Raw genomic sequence first — 23,025 nt, 5'->3', positions numbered from 1 at the left:
AGAAAATGCAAAAAAGTGTTTAGAAAAAGATGAAAGGATAAAACAAAACAAAACAAAAAAAGTTGGCTTGCCTAGTAAGTAAATGCTGAGATTTCATGCAAGAAGCTTTTTTTATTGTTGTTTTTATCTTTTTGAGACAGGGTCTCTCCATGTAGCCCAGGCTGGCCTCAAACTCAACAATTCTCCTGCCTCCTCAGCCTACTGAGTGCTAGGATTATAGTGGCACACCACCACATCTGGTATCATGCAAGATGCTTATTGGAAAGTGTTCTCAGAAACAACTTCTGTGAAGGAAATAGGAATGGACAGAGATCTAAGCTGAACATTTGCAACAGGAAGCTTAGTACAACCTGTAAGAAGCCTTAGGGATCATGACCCTTCAGAGTCCTAAATCAAGACAAGATGAACAGGTGTTTCATACTCTTCCACATTCAAGAAACCAATCAAACAAGATGATAGACTCAAACCTAACCATATTCCACATCAAACTAAATGTAAACAGTTTTAAAATCAAATAAAAAGGCAGAGATTTTAAGATTGTATAAAAGAAGTAACAGCCAACTATATGCTATCTATAAGAAATATATTTCCAACATAAGAATACAAATAGGTTAAAAGAAAAAGGATGGAAATTGACTAACCATAACACAAGTTAAAAGAAACCTGGAACAACTTCCTTAACATCAGACTAAGTAGATTTTTGGGTACATAGTACTAATAGCTATAAATAAGGCCATTTAAGAATGATAAGGGAGCTAATCAACAGAATAGCAATCCTAAACATGTTTGCATGTACCTTATAACAAAGCTTCAAGATACTTGAAGAAAAACTGTAGAATTACAAGGAAAAATACATAAATCAGTGATTATAGTTACAGAGTTCCTTTCCTCTCAATAATTAATGAAAGAAGTAGGAAGAATATCAGCAAGAAGATAGTAAGCTTGAACAACACCATCAACCTTAATATGATTGACATTTATAGAACCCTCCTCAACAGCAGCAAAACACATACTTTTGTCAAGTACACAAAGAACATTTACTAATAAAGACCATATTCTGAGCATTACAACATATTTTATTGAATTCACAAGGATTCAAGTTATAAAAAGTGTATTCTTGGGCTGGAGACATAGCTCAAGTAGTAGAGCTACTTGATATAAGTAGAACATCTTAAAATTTGTGGAGTGATGTCAAAGCAATCCTTAGAGAGACAGTTATGCACAAATTCCTTTAGTAGAAAAGATAAAAATTTGCTAAAAAAAATAACAACTTTCCTTAAGAAATGAAAAAAAAAGAAAGAGCAAATTAAAGCCAAAATAAACTAAATAAAAGAAATTATCAAGATAAAAACAGAAATGTAGAGAACAGAAAAACAATAGTGAAAAGTCAATTAAACTGAAACTTTGCTCCATGAGATCAATAAAATCAATCAACTTTGAGCTGGGATAGTGGTCGTCAGAGCTTCTATAAGAGGTTGAGACAAGTCAATCACTTGAGCCCAGGAGTTCGAGGCCAGCCTAGACAGCATAATATAGCAAGATCCATGGCTCAAAAGATAGCTAGTAGGAAGTGCCATCTGAAGCGATCCATGGCTCAAAAGGAAAAAACAATTAAACTTCTAGACAGATTAACCAGGACAAAAAGAGAAGTGATATGAATTACTAATATTAGGAACTAGGTGGCATTCCTAACATATTGTAAAGTTATTAAAGGATAGTAAAAGAATATTATTGTGCCAATAAACTCAATAATTTAGACAAAATAGACAAATTCCTTAAAAGACACACATTACCAAAGATCATTCAAGAAAAACTAGATAAGCCAGGTGTGATGGTACATGTCTGCAATCCAAGTCATGCAGAAGGCAGAGGTAAAGAGATTATGGTCTGAGGCCCACCTTGGCAAAAATCATGAGACTCTATTCAAAAAATAACTAAAGCAAAAAGGGTTAGGGGTGTGCCTCAAGTGGTAGAACACCTGGCTAGTAAGCACCAGGCTCTGAGTTTCCCAATACCAACAAAAAACAAGGAAAAGAAAAAGAAGAAGAGATGACCACAATAGCCCTACATCTATTGAAAATTTTAATTTATGGTTAAAACTTTCTCTGTAAAGAGAACTCCAGGCCCAGATGTTTGATTCATTTTATAAAATGCAATGAAGAAATATTGTTAATATTTTGCAAACTTTTAAAAAAGAATTCTATGGGGTCAGCATTACCCTGATATCAAAACCAGACAAAGACATATAAGAAAACAAAACTGAACACCAATATCCCTTACAAACAAAGATGAAAAAAATTTTACACAAAATTTTAACATGTTAAGTACAACAATATATTAAAAGGGTTATAAGTCATGATCAAGAAGAGTTTACTCCAGGAATTTATATTCACAAACAACAATCGATGTAATTCACCATATTGACAAGCTTAAAAAGAAAAACTATACGATCATTTTCATAGAGATAGAAAAAGCATTTGAAAAAAAATCCTACATCCGTTCTTGGTAAAAGCACTCAACAAACTATGACGTAATAGAACTTTCTCAGCCTGATCAATTGCATCTACAAAAAGTCTTTAATTGACATCATACTTAATAGTAAATAACTGAATGATTTCCCTAGGAGCAGAAACAAGAAAAGAATGTCTGCTTTTATCACCTCTATTCATCAATGTACTAGAGGTTCTAACCAAACATGAAAGAAAAAGACATAAGAGGCAACCAGACTAGAAAGGAAGAAGTAAAACAATATTTATAAACCATACGATCATCTTGAATTCCTTGTGCCAAGGACATTTCTAAGACACAGACTAATGTTTATCAGCACAGCACAATCAGCATTTGGAGTCGTTCTGCATCGTGGGTAGGTAGCATGAGGGTAAGAGCTATCTGGTGCAATGTACGACATTTAGTGGGATCCCTGATCCCTGTCCATCCACTAGTACTTACTCACCTACATTCTAACCCATTGCAACTGCAATCTCCAGATGCTGGCAAAAGTCTCCTAGTAGGGAAATTCCCCTCTCCTCACCTGCAATGGGAGCTACTATTCTAGAGTCAAAATGAAGGTATATTATAGGATTTGAGAATGAGGCAGTTAGAAGATGGTTGCAGTAGTGAATGTGACAATCATAAAAGCCTGAACTATACTAGGCAGTAGTAGGCTTGTACCAGAAGAAACAAGACAGTAAGATTTCAGTAGTGTTTGGAACAGGGTAGAATAGAAAAAGAACTCAAAATTTCATTTTACATAATGAGGTGGATGATAGTGTCACTAAAAACAATGACCATGTTAGATGTAACAGAAAACGTGGGTTTGTTTTCTTAGAAGTCTGGCAAGTATCTGAAATTTCTGATTCTAAAATTCCTCCAAATAAAAAGAAACAGAAAAAGTACAATTTCATTGATTGAGCCCTCATTTGATTCTGGTCTTGATAAACATGAACTCAAGTGGTCTTCCTATTCTCCCCATCCTGAGACTCATCGTTCACACTAAATTGTAGCTTTGTACATAGATTAGATTTATGTAGGTATAATAGAGTAGCATAGTAGCCAAGAGGAGCAAGGAGAGGCACTCAAGCATGCAGTTGTAAAAAGAATCAGTCCTTCCATAGTTCCTCTCTTCCACCAGGAAAAGCAGATAAAGGACAAAGTAAGACCAACTGGATTACACCATTCTACCTTAGATTGGCAGTGACACCAGTTGTTTCATGTAAAAAGCACATTATTAACATGCTAACATTCTGTCTTGTTTTATGTCTTAATACTCTTTAATGTCAAAATTGTCACATGCAATAGTAAATAATGGACTGAAACAATTTACCTTAGGATGAAAAGCAAAACACATTCCTGGAGCCTGTCGGGATATCAAAGCTTCACCTTTCTTTTCCTTTTCTCCTCCTTTTTTGTTGCTGCTAGCAGTAGTTCGTTTCAATCGCATCAAATCTTTGTTTAAAGAAAAAATACATAACATCCACATGGAAAAATAGTGCAACTATTTTGTGTATCTTTTTTTGCCAATAACATTGAGTTCTGCTATTATTTGAATGTGATAAAGTTAAAATTAGCAAAAAAATTAATAAAAGAGAAATAGATGCATAGAAAACAAAACCAAGCCCATTTTTTTCTTCTTATGTTGCCTTTCACACATGGCTTATTAGGGATTTTTAACTCAACATATAACAAGAGACAGATAATATGATTTTTTTCTTACCATGACAGTCCAGTCCTTTTCGTATAACCCACTTGGAGATTCTTCCATCTGCTGATATAGAAACTAGTATTTCTCTTTTGTCATCACCTGTTGTTCCTCGATCTTGTTCTATCCACTGCAATTGCCAAACAGGTCCCAAATGTTTTTGAGGTGATTCACTAAAATAGGAAAAAATGCCCAATATAGAGATATTTAAATCATTTCTAAAGACTTTACAGTTCAAGTTATCTATCTATCTGTCTATCTGTACATCTACAAATAATTTGTATGCACTGTGACAAGTGTTATGATGAAGGTATTTATAGAATGCACAAAAGAAAGAAATGAGGTTTCTTGGAGGCAGTGGCATCAAAGCTATAGTTTAAGAAGATCCACAAAGAGAGACACTGTAGACATACCTTGAAGGCAAAATCACCAAGAAGAGGCAAAACTTTGACCCCTCCACACCTTCAGCCGGCGCAGAGAATCTCCACTTCACATTAAACGGAGAAACCAGGAGGGCTGCCAGGTCACCAGTCACCATGCCCAGGTGGCTTGGGAAGACATGGACAAGGTGATCTGAGCGGTAGGTGGTGCTCCCACAGACAACCATGGGCCAGAACAGCATAGCCCCCTGGACAGACCAACCCACACCCAGGGAAAAAGAGAAACTGAGTAACAAGCAATAACAACAATAAAGACACATTGCAAAGAAGGTGGGGCACCCTGAGCTCCGAAGAGTGGGGAAGGGAATCCTTCCCAGAACTGTAAAAAACAAGCTGGGCCTGACCAGAGAGGCTCTGGTGGGAGTGGGGGTGTGTGCCCAGCAACCAGAAGCGGGAAAGCTTGTGAGAGTGGAGGAGGGAGGAAAACCCCACAGGAGAGGGGAGAAGACCACTTCCCACGTGAGCTGTAAACAAACATGCCTGCTGGCAGAAGCAGCAGCACACGCCCAGCAAGCAGGAGAGGGAAAGCTTGTAAAAGCGGTGGTGGGAGGAAAACTCCACAGGAGAAGGGGGAAGACCCACTTTCCACGTGAGCTGTAAACAAACACGCAGGCCTGAGAAAGAGGGTGCAGTGTCACCTCCCCCAGTGTGCTTGGAAAGGGGAAAGCTTGTAGCAGAGGCTCATGCACAGGAGAACTCTGAGTAAACAAAACCTGCAGGGCCAGGTGAGTGCTAAGCTCACCCCTGAGATCTGCATAAATAACACCTCCAGGAACAGCAGGCTGACAGCAGTGGGCAGGCAAGCCACAGCCGCAGATAGCCATTCACAAACCTGGCTCCAGACTCTTTTTTCTCTCTCCCTACCTTTGATGAGAAAACAACCGAACTACACCTGCATACTGAAACTGTATTGCATTTGAACTTAGGACACTTTGTGGGTTTTTTTGTTTTTTTGTGTGTGCAGTTTTGTTCTACTTTACACATCCTCTTTGATGAGACAACTACAGAACAACAACTGAGGCACCATCTCCACAACTGGAGGCTGAGATGGACACCAAAATTATTAAGACTGAAACTTCATTGCATTTGAACTTGGAGGGTTTTTTTGGTTTTTTTTTTCCTATTTTTCATTTTGTTTTACTTTACTTTATTTTAATATATATATTGTTTTCCTTTCATTTACTTATTTTTTATTTTTATTCTTATCTTTATTCTTCTTATTTTTTATTTTCAATCCTCTGTCTCTCTAATGTCTTTTCAGCTTACAGTTGATTAGTACACTGTCTCTCACTGTTTATATCTTTGAAACTCTTTTTGTTTGTTTCTTTGTTTTTTTTTTACTTGATTATTTGTTCTTCCCTTTTCCTTTAACTTCTTTGCTTTCCATCCCCTCTCACCCTTCCATTCTAAATATCACTAGTGCTATTGTTATAAGAGAGAAAATACTTAATTGCACACAGTACAGGGACAATAACAACATCAAGGAAAACGATGGGAAGACAGAAAAAAAAGGGAAACCAGTTTCCCCACAGCAAAAAATTAGTACAGGAACCAGAGAGAAATGAAGAAAAGAGATACTCAGATCCAGACTCCAACAAAATGAAGATAAACTATGCCAAAGAACCCAACGAAGCCCACAAGAATAATTTTAAAAAAGAAATACTACAGGTACTCAATGAGAATTTCATAGAGATGATACTGGATATGGTCAACCAAAATGTACAAGAGACACTCAAGAAATTCCAAGACAACAAAAATAGAGAATTTGAAAAAGCAAAAGAAGAAATAAAGGAAACCTTTATTTCTGTATAAACACCAAAGTGAAACAGAGAACACAATTAATAAAGAGGTAAATGAACTCAGGACAAAAATAGACGACATTAAAGAGGAAACCACCCAGGATACGGAAAACCTAGAAAAAAGAACAAAACAGAGCTGCAAAACAAAACAGAAGGCCAATCTAGCAAAATAGAAATAACAGAAGACAGAATCTCAGAACTTGAAGATAAAATGGTAATTAAAGGAAAAACTGGAGAACTATTAGCTAAACAACTCAAGAACTGTGAAAAGAAAAGGCAGGAACTCATCAACTCCATCAAAAGACCAAACTTGAGAATCCGGGTATCGAAGAAGGAGCAGAGGTACAAACAAAGGGAATGCATAATATATTCAACAAAATAATAACAGAAAATTTCCCCAATCTAGAGAAAGATATTCCCATACAGATGCAAGAGGCCTCCAGGACACCAAACAGACCAGATCAAAATAGAACTATCCTACAGCATATTATCATTAAAACAACAAGTTCAGAAACTTGGGAAAGAATATTGAAGGCTGTAAGAGAGAAAAAACAAATAACATACAAAGGTAAACCCATCAAAATCACAGCAGACTTCTCAACAGAAACATTAAAAGCAAGAAGAGCGTGGGGTGAGATCTTCCAGGCACTGAATGAAAATAATTTCAACCCCAGGATACTCTACCCAACAAAACTATCATTCAAAATAGATGGAGCAATAAAAGTCTTCCATGATAAGCAGAAACTAAAACAATATGTGACCACAAAGCCACCACTACAAAAGATTCTGCAAGGGATTCTGCACACAGAAAGTGAAACCCAACTTAACCATGAAAAGACAGGGAGCACCAAACCACAGGAAAAGAAAAGGCAAGAAAGTAGAGAGTAACCACAACTTAGGTACATACAATCAAACCTTCAAACAACTAAGACAACTAAATGACAGGAATCACCACATACCTATCAGTACTAACACTTAATGTTAACAGACTTAATTCACCCATCAAAAGGCACTGCTTGATGAAATGGATTAAAAAGGAAGATCCAACAATTTGTTACTTACAGGAGACTCATCTCACCGACAGAAATAAACATAGGCTTAGGAAGAAAGGCTGGAAGAAGATTTACCAAGCCATTGGCCCCCAAAAAAAGGCAGGAGTAGCAATACTTATCTCTGACAAAGGAGACTTCAAACCTACATTGATCAAACAAGATAAAGGACAGTCCATACTAATAAAAGGGGAAATAGACCAAAAGGAAATAATAATTATCAACCTGTATGCACCTAATGTAAACGCACCCAATTTCATCAAACATACCCTGAAAGACCTAAAAGCATATATTAATTCCAACACAGTGGTTGTGGGAGACTTTAACACCCCATTATCATTAATAGATAGTCATCCAAACAAAAAATCAATAAAGAAATCCAAGATCTAAAATATACACTAGATCAAATGGACCTACTCGATGTCTACAGAACATTTCATCCAGCTTCTACACAATATACATTCTTCTCAGCAGCCCATGGAACCTTCTTCAAAATAGATCATATCCTAGGGCACAAAGCAAGCCTCAGCAAATATAAGAAAATAGAAATTATACCATGCATACTATCTGATCACAATGCAGTAAAACTAGAACTCAACAACAAAAGACAAAAAACATGCCAACAGCTGGAAACTAAATAACTCATTACTTAATGAACAATGGGTCATTGATGAAATAAAAGAGGAAATTAAAAAGTTCCTGGAAGTCAATGAAAATGAAAACACAACCTACTGGAACCTATGGGACACAGCTAAGGCAGTGTTGAGAGGAAAGTTTATAGCCATGAGTGCATATATTAAAAAGACTGAAAGATCCCAAATCAATGACCTAATGATACATCTCAAACTCCTAGAAAATCAAGAACAAGTAAATCCCAAAACAAATAGAAGGAGAAAAATAATAAAAATAAGAGCTGAAATCAGCGAAATAGAAACCAAAAAAACCATACAAGGAATTAATGAAACAAAAAGTTGGTTCTTTGAAAAAATAAACAAGATCGACAGACCCCTGGCAAACCTGACTAAAATGAGGAGAGAAAAAACCCAAATTAGTAGAATCAGAAACGCAAAAGGGGAGATAACAACAAACACCATGGAAGTCCAGGAAATCATCAGAGACTACTTTGAGAAACTATATTCAAATAAATTTGAAAATCTTAAAGAAATGGACAGATTTCTAGATACATATGATCATCCAAAACTGAAACAAGAGGAAATTAATCACCTGAATAGATCTATAACACAAAATGAAATTGAAGCAGCAATCAAGAGTCTCCCCAAAAAGAAAAGTCCAGGACCTGATGGATTCTCTGCTGAATTCTATCAGACCTTTAAAGAAGAACTGATACCAACCCTCCTTCAACTGTTCCATGAAATAGAAAGGGAAGGAAAACTGCCTAACACATTTTATGAAGCCAGTATTACACTTATCCCAAAACCAGGCAAAGACACCTCCAAAAAGGAGAACTATAGGCCACTCTCCTTAATGAACACTGAGGCAAAAATCCTCAACAAAATAATGGCAAACCAAATTCAACAACATATCAAAAAGATTATTCACAACGACCAGGTAGGCTTCATCCCAGGATTGCAGGGGTGGTTCAACATACGAAAATCAATGAACATAATAAACCACATTAACAGAAGCAAAGACAAAAACCACTTGATCATCTCAATAGATGCAGAAAAAGCCTTTGATAAGATCCAACACCAATTCATGATAAAAGCTCTAAGAAAAGTAGGAATAGAAGGAAAGTACCTCAACATTATAAAAGCTATACATGACAAACCTATAGCCAGCATTATACTTAACGGAGAAAAACTGAAACCATTCCCTCTAAAATCAGGCACCAGACAAGGATGCCCACTATCTCCACTCCTATTCAACATAGTACTGGAATTCCTAGCCAGAGCAATTAGGCAACAAGAAGGAATAAAAGGAATACAAATAGGTAAAGAAACTGTCAAAATATCCCTATTTGCAGATGACATGATCCTATACCTTAAAGACCCAAAAAACTCTACTCAGAAGCTTCTAAACATCATCAATAGCTACAGCAAGGTAGCAGGATATAAAATCAACATAGAAAAATCATTAGCATTTCTATACACTAATAATGAACAAACTGAAAAAGAATGTATGAAAACAATTCCATTTACAATAGCCTCAAAAAAAATAAAATACCTAGGTGTAAACCTAACAAAAGATGTGAATGACCACTACAAGGAAAACTCTAAACTTCTGAAGAAAGAGACTGAGGAAGACTATAGAAAGTGGAGAGATCTCCCATGCTCATGGATTGGTAGAATCAACATAGTAAAAATGTCGATACTCCCAAAAGTAATCTACATGTTTAATGCAATTCCCATCAAAATTCCAATGACATTCATTAAAGAGATTGAAAAATCTACCATTAAATTTATATGGAAACACAAGAGGCCATGAATAGCCAAGGCAATACTCAGTCAAAAGAACAATGCTGGAGGTATCACGATACCTAACTTCAAACTATATTACAAAGCAATAACAATAAAAACAGCATGGTACTGGCACAAAAACAGACATGAAGACCAGTGGAACAGAATAGAGGACCCAGATATGAAGCCACACAACTATAACGAACTTGTCTTTGACAAAGGCGCTAAAAATACATGATGGAGATAAGACAGTCTCTTCAACAAAAACTGCTGGGAAAACTGGTTAGCAGTCTGCAAAAAATTGAAACTAGATCCATGTATATCACCCTATACCAAGATTAACTCAAAATGGATCAAGGATCTTAATATCAGACACCAAACTCTAAAGTTGATACAGGAAAGAGTAGGAAATACTCTGGAGTTAGTAGGTATAGGTAAGATCTTTCTCAACGGAACCCCAGCAGCACAGCAACTAAGAGATAGCATAGATAAATGGGACCTCATAAAACTAAAAAGCTTCTGTTCATCAAAAGAAATGGTCTCTAAACTGAAGAGAACACCCACAGAGTGGGAGAAAATATTTGCCAGCTACACATCAGACAAAGGACTGATAACCAGAATATATAGGGAACTTAAAAAACTAAATTCTCCCAAAACTAATGAGTCAATAAAGAAATGGGCAGGTGAACTAAACAGAACTTTCTCAAAAGAAGAAATTCAAATGGCCAGAAAACACATGAAAAAATGCTCACCATCTCTAGCAATAAAGGAAATGCAAATTAAAACCACACTAAGATTCCACCTCACCCCTGTTAGAATAGCCATCATTAGCAACACCACCACCAACAGGTGTTGGTGAGGATTTGGGCATAAAGGAACCCTCTTACACTGTTGGTGGGAATGTAAACTAGTACAACCACTCTGGAAAAAAATTTGGAGGCTACTTAAAAAGCTAAACATTGATCTACCATTTGATCCAGCAATACCACTCTTGGGGATATACCCAAAAGACTGTGACACAGGTTACTCCAGAGGCACCTGCACACCCATGTTTATTGCAGCACTATTCACAATAGCCAAGTTATAGAAACAGTCAAGATGCCCCACTACTAATGAATGGATCAAGAAAATGTGGTATCTATACACAATGGAATTTTATGCAGCCATGAAGAAGAATGAAATGTTATCAGTCACTGGTAAATGGATGGAATTGGAGAACACCATTCTGAGTGAGGTTAGCCTGGCCCAAAAGACCAAAAATCGTATGTTCTCCCTCATATGAGGACATTAGATCAAGGGCAAACAGAACAAGGGGATTGGACTTTGAGCACATGATAAAAGCAAGAGCACACAAGGGAGAGGTGAGGATAGGTAAGACACCTAAAAAACTAGGTAGCATTTGTTGCCCTTAACACAGAGAAACTAAAGCAGATACCTTAAAAGCAACTGAGGCCAATAGGAAAAGGGGAACAGGTACTAGAGAAAAGGTTAGATCAAAAAGAATTAACCTAGAAGGTAACACACGCACAGGAAATTAATGTGCATCAACTCCCTGTATAGCTGTCCTTATCTCAACCAGCAAAAACCCTTGTTCCTTCCTATTATTGCTTATACTCTCTCTTCAACAAAATTAGAAATAAGGGCAAAATAGTTTCTGCCGGGTATTGAGGGTGTGGGGGGGAGAGGGAGGGGGCAGCGTGGGTGGTAAGGGAGGGGTGGGGGCAGTGGGGAGAAATGACCCATGCATTGTATGTCCATATGAATAATAAAACAATAAAAAAATTTAAAATAAAATTTAAAAAAAGATCCATAAAGTATTAAGTCAAAGGAAGTTTGTTGGTAAGGTGAAAGTTTGTTGGTGGTAGAAAGAAAATGAAGGAGGTGATTAGGATAGAGCATTCCAGCTGGCAAGACAATATGAGGTGTGTTAAACATTTGAAAACTAATGATACCATTCTCAGTAACAATACAAATGTTCACTTAAAGTTAACAGTAGAGTCAGTCTTCATGAAAACCCATGCATTATATGTTTATCTAATCCTTTGATGCTCACCTACTGTCCAGAACTGGAACATTACTCTTGCTCTGTACATTATAAATTGCAATCGTACCATTGTGATAGCCAACGGCTAACAGGTTAGGTGTTCCAATTGAAAAATCCACAGCAGTAACTCCATGTGGACTGTGATAAATGCGTTCTGGCCACTGGAAAAATATCATTATATTACTTTTTAAACTAATTTTTATAGAAACAGTAAGGCAGACTATGATAACTGCTGAGACTAGTCTGATGGTAGTAGAGGTAGGAGAAGAGTTAGTCTGCATTTAGTTACTCCTGTCCCTGACTTCTTGTATAAATGAAAACAAAAACCTCAAATATTTACTTCCTTGGTTTTGGTAAAACTATGAACCCTTAGCTCTTAAAAGCTTTACAAAATACATCACGAGCTTCTGTCGTAATTACCATGTTCTGGTAAACTTTCAGCAGGATTAGTATGCTCACATAGTTACCTTCTTATGGAAGCAAATAATGAGTTGTAAACAAATCACCAGCCATGTATTCCTTTCCTACTTATTTCTAAATAATGAGTAGAAAAATCTCCAAAACTCTCTAAGCTACTGTGTTCTACCACTTCATGTCTAATCTAAATCCTTTCCTTTTTCTACCACCTATGTAGAAAAGAAGACAAACTACCGATGATGAAGTCTGTCAATCATTCCACATTTAAAGTAACTCATTTCTTTCTTTTATGCTATGTAAACCCAGTTTCCTGACAGATTGGAGCTATTTATAACTGAACATTTTGTATGCTCTTCTATATGTTCTTCTGGTCCTTCTCTAAATTTTATATTTCACACTTCAGTTTTGAATTAGAACTAAATGTAAACCTATAAAGTAACAGATTGACGAGGGCTATTTAGCAAAAAAAAAAAATCTTATCCTATTCATTCTCTTTGTAAAATTCACGGCAGTAATAAGGTTATATTAACCTGTTTTAAATCTGTTGAAGATAGCAGAGATCAGGTTATCAGGAGCTATTCATATATTAAGAAACAACCATGAATAAAAAGGAATGTGTCATTTAAGAAGGATTTGTATTTGCTTATTCTTTGTAATAGCTGTGATAACCAATAATGGTCCAACTCTACATCATCAGATATATTGGAATATAATAGGTGTCCAATAAATGTTGAACAAATTCATAAATGAATTGCCTTTATGCTATGTCAACAAAAACAAATTTTAAATTATGGATTTAAGCTAAAGAAAAGAAAGTACAAAAGTCTTGACTGATAACATTTTCTGGAGTTTGATTATTACATATAATCATAAACTTTGTGAGAATTGTGTTTATTTAACTGAATAAAAGTGGTTCTTATTCCTGTTTGGCTTACCATGGGATTCTTTATCGACCAGCAGCAAGCCAATCCTCGTTTTTGCTCTTTAAATCCAAAGTGCCCATAGCCAACAGCCAGAAGGTCCTGAAAACCAGAAACAATAGATATGAAATAAGAAAGATAACATAAAATATTGACAAAGGCATAAAAAACTTTATTTTAAAAGTACTGGTTAAAGGGCTGGGGATGTAGTTCAGTGGTACAGTGCTTTCTTAGTGTGCACAAGACCTGGGTTCCATCTCCAGCACTGCAAAGGAAAATGAAAAGGAAAAAGAACAGGGGAAGGGAAAGGAAAGGAAAAAGAAGAAAAACAAAGAAAACTGCTGATAAGATTTTGAGACAAAATACCAGTACACCACATTTTCCTAAGAAAATAAAATTAATCAGTAAAACACTTATCATTTCCAGCTGAACAATAAGTACCTAAAAATAACCAACTGCTAATAAGTTCTTTTACATATTTAATAATCTTCCAAGATTATTTTATTGTATTTTGATGTCTTATGAGTTTTTGAGAGTGACCTAATAATTTCAAATGTAAAATAAAAAATACTTAAAGGCAGGTGCTATGGAATGAATTTTTCCCTTTGATATCCTAATTCATATGTGGAAATTCTGACCCCTAAATATGATTGAATTTGGAAATAGGGCTTTTTAGGAAGCAATTACAGTTAAATGAGGTCAAATCCAACAAGCAGTATTGGTGGCCTTTAAGGAAAACGAAGAGAGACACTAGAGATCTCTGCCACCTGAGAATGCAGAGGGAAGAGGGTAGGAAGAGCTTTTGCTGGGAACCAAATCAGCTAATACCTTGATCTAAGAACTTCCCATCCTTCAGAAGTGTAAGAAAATAAATTGCTATTTGAGCTACACAGTCTATAGTATTTTGCTATGGCAGTTTAAACTGACTAATACACAAGGTCATTTCAAGAAATGCATATATAAATATATAGACAAAGATTTAATGACTAACCAAACCAAGCCTTCCTTTTGAAACTAGAATCTTTGTTTTAAAATACTATATTTTTCTGGTGACCACCCTAGCTTCATGCTCTTTGCCTCTATCTTAAAGCAATCTTCACTACCACCCTTTTCAACAAGACACTGACAAACTCCTATTTGTTTTGTCTGGATTGCATAGGCATTAGTCTTTCTAGGAAGCATTCAAGAGATTCTGTTAGGTGCTCCCACAGGACTAGTTATTTTCCTTGCCAATGCACATAGGAAATTATTGCATGTGCACAGACTATGAATGGTTCAAGTTCTGATATATCTCTAGTGCCTTAACAGAGTGCTGGCACAGAGTGAATATTCAATAAATATTTGCAGAGTGGATTAATAAATATTGTATATGCCATTGTCATATGTTTTATTTAGCTTCATTCAAAATGATTTAATTTAATCTCAATAACAATGCTAGTATATTCACTTTCTAAAAATGTATCATGTATCTTTATTACAAACTGTTCATTAATGTAGCAAATCCTATTTATCTATAGGATGTGCCTAAATATGGTTTTATAAAGACAAATCCATAGTAAAATTAACTTTATTAAATAATAAAACATGATTAAAATGTTATTTTTCAACAAAATGATTATAGACTTTTGTTTTCTGATAACCATGACAACTATCATGTTTGCACATAGTACCTGATAGAATGTGTCAATTAAATAGTAAGTCCAACTGTTAAACATATATAGTACTATAAAAATTTTTAAAAACAAATTAGTTTTGACAATTTTAAAAATGCACTAAATATATTCATCTCAAAAATACTGACTGCTATTCCCCAAAAGATTTTTGGAGTTGTTAATTAGGAAAAGTCATCAGAATCAGTTTATAAACCCCATGAGAAAATCAGTGTGTTACTCTATAATTATCTTTTGCTTTTTAAAAGCAAACAAACCATCCCCCAGCTTGATGATTCATCTTACTTGCCTCCAGATGACTTTTGGCAGCCTAGTAGCTAAAGGGCAAGAAATCTTGGTACCAGATGTTTGTGTTTTAATCCTTTGCTTTACTTACTAGTTATATAATGTTGAGCAAGTTATTTATCATTTTTGTTTTAATTTCCTTATCAACAGCATGGAGAAAATAATAGTACCTAATTCATGGAGTTGGTGTGTTAATACAGTTAAAACACTTACACTAGTGCCTGGTACATATTAAATGGTGCTTAAGAATTTGTTAATATTAGGAGAAATAGTATTTTAAGGAATCTTAAAATTATTTTGTACATTTTAAGGCCCGCTGTATTTAGCATATATTTCCCAATATGACTACATTTAGGAGAATACAAATTTGGATAAATGAGCTTTGATATATATTAAAATAATTATACTATCTTTCAGTATATGACTCAGTATCTGACATGGATTCAGAGGATTTCATGTCTTAAGTACATCTTCTAAAGTAAAAATGATAATTTTTAATATACATATATATATAGAGAGAGAGAGAGAGAGAGAAGAACATTGTTTTACAACTATTTGCTTTTTCTGCTTCGGGGCAGTCTAAAACTAGGAGTTCTAGTCAACTTAAATCCCTTTCCCCATATCTAAAACACAACAAAAAAATCCTTCATCATTTGAACTTGACAGTTGCCTTTAAATGCTAGAGGTGGAAATGTTAAGATGTTTAATAACTTACTTGATTTGCTTTATTCCAGGCAAGGCTGCTCACATTAAGGCCTTTGGTTAGGTCACAGGAAAAAGACCAAAGTCGTTCCAGATTGGCTGGTATTGTTGATTGTTCTTCATCTATTTCTCCTTCTTCCTCCTCCTTCTTCTCTTCCTCTACCTCTCCATTTTTTTCACCTTCTAAAAAGTCTATAGGTTCTTCAGGCTCAGGCTCTAAAATTAAATAAAAAAGAAACAGTATTGTCCTCTACACCTGTAGGAGCTGCCAAAGGCTCCAAAAAGCATGTCTATCACTGACATTTCAAGCACTATTGGAACTGGTGGATCATATGACTAAAGTGACAGAGCACCTTGAATAATAGCCTGGACCTGTTGCACAGTTTCCTACTGTTCCATGTTCCACTCAAAGCTAGCAGATTTTCTGGTCAGTCAGTAAATGGGCCAGAATGGCACATCCAAATGAACATATATTGCCTCCAAAATGCAGACACACATTCAGGCATTTCTTTTAGTTAAAAAGGGGGCCAAGTTCAACAACTTTACTATAAAAGGTATATTATAGCTCATCCGACATCATGGGACCCTCTAGAAATTTAACTGAGGCAGAAGATGCTGACATTCTGTCAGATTTATTTCCTATAATGTGCAAATGTTTTACCAATAGGTCCACCTCTTATTTACTGGGTCCAATAAGTATAATATCATCCAAGAAATAGACCAGTGTAGTGTCTTATTGAAGGGAAAGTTCCCTGTAAGCCAAATTATGATGTAGGGCTGAAGAAATGATATACCCCTGAAGGAGGACCCCTGAAGGATATTGCTAGTCTGATCAGCTGAAAACAAATATCTTCTGGTGGTTTTTGTTGGTGGTGGTTTTGTCACCAAAAGATATTGAGAAAAAAAAAGTGCCATATCAATACCACATACAAAATATGAAGGATGTGTTAATTTACTTAGGCTATGAAGCCCCATTTCGGCTTGTGCCTGGGGTCACCACCTGGTTAAGTTTATAATAATTCACTGATATTCATTATGTTTTCTACATAAGCCAAATACATGAGTTGAATGAGAGCTATGATGGGAATCAACATCTTTGCTGCTTTAAAAGCTTTGACCGTACCACTAATCTCCTAAATTCCACCAATAATGTGCTATTGCCTTTGGTTTACTATCATTATCACTCAAAATTTATATTAGGGTTCACTTTTGGTGATGTACAATCTATGGGTTTTGACAAACTTGTAATGATGCATGTCTTTCATTATAGCATTATACAGAATAGTCTCACTGCCCTAAAATCTTTTGCCCTCCACCTTTTCAGCCTTCCCTACCCCCTCACTCCTGGCAACCACTAACTTTTCACTCTGTCCATAGTTTTGCCCTTTCCTGGCGCCACATAGTTGGTACCATACGGTATTTGGCCTTTTAAGATGGGATTTGTTCACAGAAGAATGTGTAGGTAAGTTTCCTGTGTGTCTGCTCACAGCTTGATAACTTAGTGTTGAGTAATTGTCTGGATGTACCACAGTATATTTAACCATTCATTTACTAAAGAACATCTTGGATGCTTCCAAGATTTGGAAATTATAAATAAAGCTCCTATAAATATCTGTATGAAGTTTTTTTTGTATGTTTTTGGCTCATTTGGTTACATAACAAGAAGCATTTCTATACTATATGGTAAGAGCACGGTGTAGTTTCACAAGAAACTGTCAAACTATCTTCCAAAGTGGATACACCATTGTGCATTCCAACCAGCAATAAATGGGAGTTTTTATTGTTTTACACCTTCACCAGCATTTGGTGGTGTCAGTGTTTTAGATTTGGCTATTCTATTAGGTACATTGTAGAACTTACCTATTGTTGTTTTAATTTGTAATTCTCCAATGACATATTTCATGCTCATTTGCCATCTGTGTATCTTTTTTGGTGAGATGTCTCTTCAAGTTTTTTTACTTTTGTTTTTGTTTGGGGGTTTTTTGGTTGGTTTTGGTTTGGTATTTTTTGAGACAGGATCTCTCTATGTAGCCCAGGTTGGTCTCAAACTCAAGATCCTCCTGCTTCTGTCTTCTGAGTATTGAGATTACAGATGTGTACCCCTATGCCAAGTTTCTTTGCTCATTTTTATTTATTTTTTTTCTTGGTTCTTGGTGACTCTGAGGTTCTTTATTTTTTAGTCTTCCTCTGAAATAAAGACGGACTACCTGTCAATTATAATGGATCCTGGTGAAGTTCCCCTGGATGTCTTTGCTCATTTTTAAATCACCTTGTTTGTTTTATTATTGTTAGTTTGTTGTTGTTGTTTTGGTTTAGTTTTTATAGTACTGGTTTTTGAACTCAGGCCTTTCAGGTGTTCTACTGCTTGAGCCATACCTCCAGTTCTTTTGCTCTGTTTATTTTGGACATAAGTCTTGCTTTTTGCCCAGCCCAGCTGGAACTGTGATCCTGCCATCACTGGGATGACAGGTGCATGCCACACGTCAGCTATCGGTTGAGATGGATGCTGCAAACTTTTTGCCAGGGCTGGCTTCAAACTGCAAATCCTCTTGATCTTTCCATCCCAAGTAGTTAGGGTTAAAGGTGTCAGTTAAAGGTGCCTGGCTTATTGTTAGATTTTAAGAGGTTTTTGCACATTTTATATAATTGTCACTTACCAGATATGTTTTTTGCAAATATTTTCTCCAGTGACTTGTCTTCTTATTCTCTTGACAATATCTTTTGTGGAGTGTTTTAAAATTTTAATGAAGTCTAGTTTATCAATTATTTATTTGAGTTGATTGTGTCTTTGGTGTTTAACTTTAAAAAATCATTTAAAAACTAAAGGTCATCAAATGTTCCTCCCATATTATCATCTAGAAGTTTTGCGTTTAGGTTTCTAGTCCTTTGAGGTAATTTTAGGAAGAGTGTAAAGTCTGCCTCTAGATTTATTTTTTGAATGTAGGTGTCCTGTTGTTCTAGCACCACGTATTATATTTATATTGGCCTGTTTCTGGTATCTTTAGTCTGTTTCATTTATCTATTTTTTCATCAATACCACACCATCTTAACTATTGTAGCTTTATGTAAATCTCTTAAATGAAGCTGGAGCTCCCCTCACAAATCTATTTCTCAAAGTATTGATGAAAAGTATGTGAGCCCTTCCAGTGTTGGTAAATAGATTTTAAGTGACAAATTCACTCTATCGTTCTAATCCTCACTAAGCCCTTAAATCCCTTTCTTTACATTATACCAAGATTAGGCATCTCCAACTTACACATGGTGGGTCAACTTTTGATCCACGTTTCATCCAGCCAACCAACCAATCAACCAACCTGTCAGAATCCTTTCTAACTCTCCAAGTCACAACATTCAGTGCAAAATTTCTGCTTATTATACCAATAAATTCAATCTGATCGAGCTTTACATTCCTTATACCACTATCCTATATCCATGCTCATATATGTTCCCCAATTTTTGCTTGTATAGATTAGAAAACTCAAGGAGTTCTCTTGGAGTGTAGCACACTTTCTCATGAGTCACTCTGTGTGTAACCATTAGCAACCTGCTGAGATTTTAATCTGGTTATGGGTCTAAAAGCAAAAAGTGGTGGTGAGAATGGTCATAAGAAGACCCAACATTGGCATGCTGGGCAAGTACCTTGAGAGGCAAGAAATGCAGAATTGCTCTTCTCAGACAGAGACACCAAGTTCCTTGCCACTGTGGAGCAAAATGCTACCTGCTGAAAGCAGGAGCATATTTCTATTGGCAAGACTTATCAGAATTTAGGATCTCAATGTCCGCAGCTTTAACAGGGTCATTTTACAGATCCTCATTTCAAATTTCAGAATCTCATTCTTACTGAATAAATGACCTCAACTTAACAGAAGATAACCTGTGAGGCTGAGAAGTCAACTGTCACTATAATTCAGCCAATCATATGATGAAGATTTATGTTAGCTTTTCAACAGTTTCAACCTGTGCTTATAGGAAAGAAGACCCTTCTCTGGGCACACTTAGAAGCTCATAGACTATGTGGAGCTTGTTTTTTTTAGTTTTGTTTGAGATACGGTCTTGCTATGTAGCCCATGCTAGCCTAGAATGTGCGATTCTCCTGCCTCAGCCTTTTGAGTACTGGGATTATAGTTGTGCACCACCACACCCACCTTCAAAGTGGAGCTTGAAATGGGAATTATAATTCCTGAGCTTATCCTTTTTTCATCACTTTGCCTAGCAACATCAGGTGCAACCAACCAATGTCATCATATTCCTTCATTTCCCACAAATGATCAAAAATACTATACAGAGTCACTAAGTTCCTTGCCTCTTATAAGTGGTTGATTAGGAGTATCTAATGCAAATATTTTGTGTATCTCTACAAACAGAGATACATAAAATGTATCAATGGATACATGGCTACATGGCTATCGATAATCAATGCTCCTTGTACTTACAAGTAGAGACCTTAGCATTGTTAAATCTAATCAGATTAAAGAATTAATTTCAGAAAACCCAAAACCAACTATGGAAACTCATTCTTAAAACCGTATTCCTCTAAACCTACTCCTGGTACCAAAATTTGTATATTAGTCAGCATTCTCCAGAGAGGCAGAACTAATGGGATGGATCCAACATAGTCACAAAAGTTCTTAAGAAGTATTAGAAAATTGAATTTAGCAATATTATATAAATAGCATAATAACATCATAAATGAAGTTTAACCCTGGTTAAACCCTGGTTTAATTTAGTATACTTTTGTATTTGAAAACCAATCAATGTAATTAATCACATCAACAGATTAGAGAATTATTTGTGATCAGTTTAATAGATGTAAAAAAACTCAATACTCATTTATCTTAAAAATTGTCTGGCAAACTAGAAAGGCAATTTTTTAAAACAAGTAAAAAGCATCTGTTAAAAAAATCTTATAACTAAAAGATTGGGGGTTGTGACTCAAATGGTAGAGTGCCTGCTTAGCAAACATGAGACCCTGAGTTCAAACCCCAGCACTGCCCTCCCTGCAAAAAACGCCTAACATATTTAATAATGAAAGATTAGATATTTTCTTCCTAAGTTCAAGAACAAGCCAAGGGTATCTGCTCTCACCATGTGCATTCTATATTATACTGGGGATCCTGGCCAGTACAATAAGCAAGAAAAGAGAAAAAATATTGGAAAGAGATAAATAAAAATCCTATTTGCAGATAATATAAATATATGTTAGGTATTATTTATAAACATAATAATTATAAAAAGTATATTCTAAATAACCCACAAAAGTAAATTAATACATCTAACAAAAAGCCTTTCAAAAATGCAAGTAGAAAGACTAGGATAAAGAAACAATTCATGAAAGAGTTTTTCCTGATCCATATTTGAAAGCTGGGAATACAATAGACAAAGATGAGGTGGTGATAAGATTGGATTGTCAAGAAATTCCAACTAAAGGTATCAAGGCAGGATAGTGTAGGTTCTGTTTGGGGATTACCAGGTAAGTCTGGTGCAGCTAACTTTTAGAGTCTCTGAAGTACAAAGACATAGTCTCTGGATGGATTTAAGGTATCTTTCTAATGATATGTGCAGTTTATTCTAGGCAACAGGAAAGTACTGAAAGTTTTTGAGCAGGCAAATGTCATATGGTCATACGGTGGTCAGGATACACTAGCCAAGTGGGATGGTATAGAAGAAAGAGGAAAGACTTTGATGGAATGCCTAGCTTTCTCGCTTACTACATATCCTTTTAAAAGTTTCTGTAGGATTCATTTTCATCATTCATTTATTAAAAGGCTGAATTAGACTAATTTTTAAAATCTTTAAAAACATTCAGGGAGCTAAGGTTAAAACTCAGTGGTAGAGTGCTTACCCATGCACAAAGCCCAGGGTTCAATCCCCAGCACCACCACCAAAAAAAAAAAAACCACTGGGAGTATACCTCAGTGGTAGAGTGCTTGCTTACCATGTACAAAGCCCTGGGTTTTATCCCCAGAAGTTCAAAAATAAAATATTCTGTAAACACATGAGATAAAATTTATAGCAATAAGAAAAGGAAGAATGCCCCTTAATAAAATTAGGGAGTGGTGATAAAAGTCAGAAACCAAAAAGTGTCAATAGCAACAAAAAAGAGAGGTTGAGCAAGAGAGATACTATAAAAACAGGTAACCAGCTGAATGCAGGAATAGGGAGAAAAAAGTGTCATAAATTCTTATTAAGTTTTGAATCTAAGGAACAGCCTGTGGTTTGCCTAGTTTGGACTCTGCTGTTACTCCCATGTTCAGTGTTGAAAACTATATAAACATATCCTCTAATAAGTTGTAAAGTAGTCTGGGGGATATATTCTGAAATATATAATAATACCACTTAAAAATTTTTAATTATTTGAGTTTGTCTAAACATGAATATTTTTTAAATTACCTTTAAAAACAGGAAGCTGACGATATGCAGCAAGCTTTGGCTGAAATACATTTTCCATTAGAACCCGTTCCATGAAAAATAAGTCCTGCTGAAACTTGTCAGATTTTAATATTGCATCCGAGTGCTCTTCTTCATCATCATGAACCTTAGCCAGAATGACACTTTCTATATCCATTAGAGAACTGGCTTCACTATCTGTAAAACACGGAGATGATGCAAGGATGAAATGTCCACATAATATTACATGACTCAGGCACTCTAAAGATTTAAAAGATGACATTTTGTTATTTCTGTTTTCTTCTGGTTCTAGTAACTTCAATAGACATTGAATGTTTTGTGTAAAATAAAATGCAAAATAAACATATATTAACTCATTTTAGAATTACAAACCATCAAAAAAACATTCTGCTTTTCAGAAGATAAGCAATGATAATCTTATGAGGTAATCTGTATCTGTCTTACTCTGTTTACTATTGTTATATCAGAAAATTATGGACAGATATATAGGTATTTTATAAAGAAAAAAATTTATTTTGTAAAATTCTAAAGACTTGGAAGTCTAAAGTCAAGGGGTTACAACTGATGAGGGCCTTCTTTTTGTGCCATACAAAACAGAAAGTATCACACAGGCAGAAACAGGGAGTATGCAAGTTTGGGTCTCTCTTTTCTTATAAAGTCACTAATCTCATCATGA

General features: G+C 35.5%; 1 protein-coding gene across 7 annotated transcripts in view; it reads right to left on the bottom strand.

The window, feature by feature from the left end:
- Dnai4 (dynein axonemal intermediate chain 4) overlaps nucleotides 1-23,025 on the bottom strand; it is an 85,600-nt gene that overhangs the window by 18,688 nt on the left and 43,887 nt on the right. For 3 of the 7 annotated variants that reach the window (XM_074079801.1, XM_074079802.1, XM_074079805.1), the window contains exons 8-14: nucleotides 22,332-22,526; nucleotides 15,955-16,157; nucleotides 13,300-13,386; nucleotides 11,957-12,108; nucleotides 4,612-4,746; nucleotides 4,214-4,371; nucleotides 3,824-3,945 (exon numbers count right to left, since the gene is read on the bottom strand). In XM_074079801.1, the coding sequence (XP_073935902.1) occupies nucleotides 3,824-3,945; nucleotides 4,214-4,371; nucleotides 4,612-4,746; nucleotides 11,957-12,108; nucleotides 13,300-13,386; nucleotides 15,955-16,157; nucleotides 22,332-22,526 (1,052 nt within the window). Of the gene's footprint in view, nucleotides 1-3,823; nucleotides 3,946-4,213; nucleotides 4,372-4,611; nucleotides 4,747-11,956; nucleotides 12,109-13,299; nucleotides 13,387-15,954; nucleotides 16,158-22,331; nucleotides 22,527-23,025 lie in introns of those variants that run through there. The other 4 variants (XM_074079804.1, XM_074079803.1, XR_012449865.1 and 1 more) reach the window with 3 other exon arrangements.

Source organism: Castor canadensis, chromosome 7 (genome assembly GCF_047511655.1).
Source record: "Castor canadensis chromosome 7, mCasCan1.hap1v2, whole genome shotgun sequence".
NCBI lineage: Eukaryota > Metazoa > Chordata > Mammalia > Rodentia > Castoridae > Castor > Castor canadensis.
The sequence above is the reverse complement of the archived record's forward strand: the minus strand, read 5'-3'. Positions and strand labels throughout refer to the sequence as shown.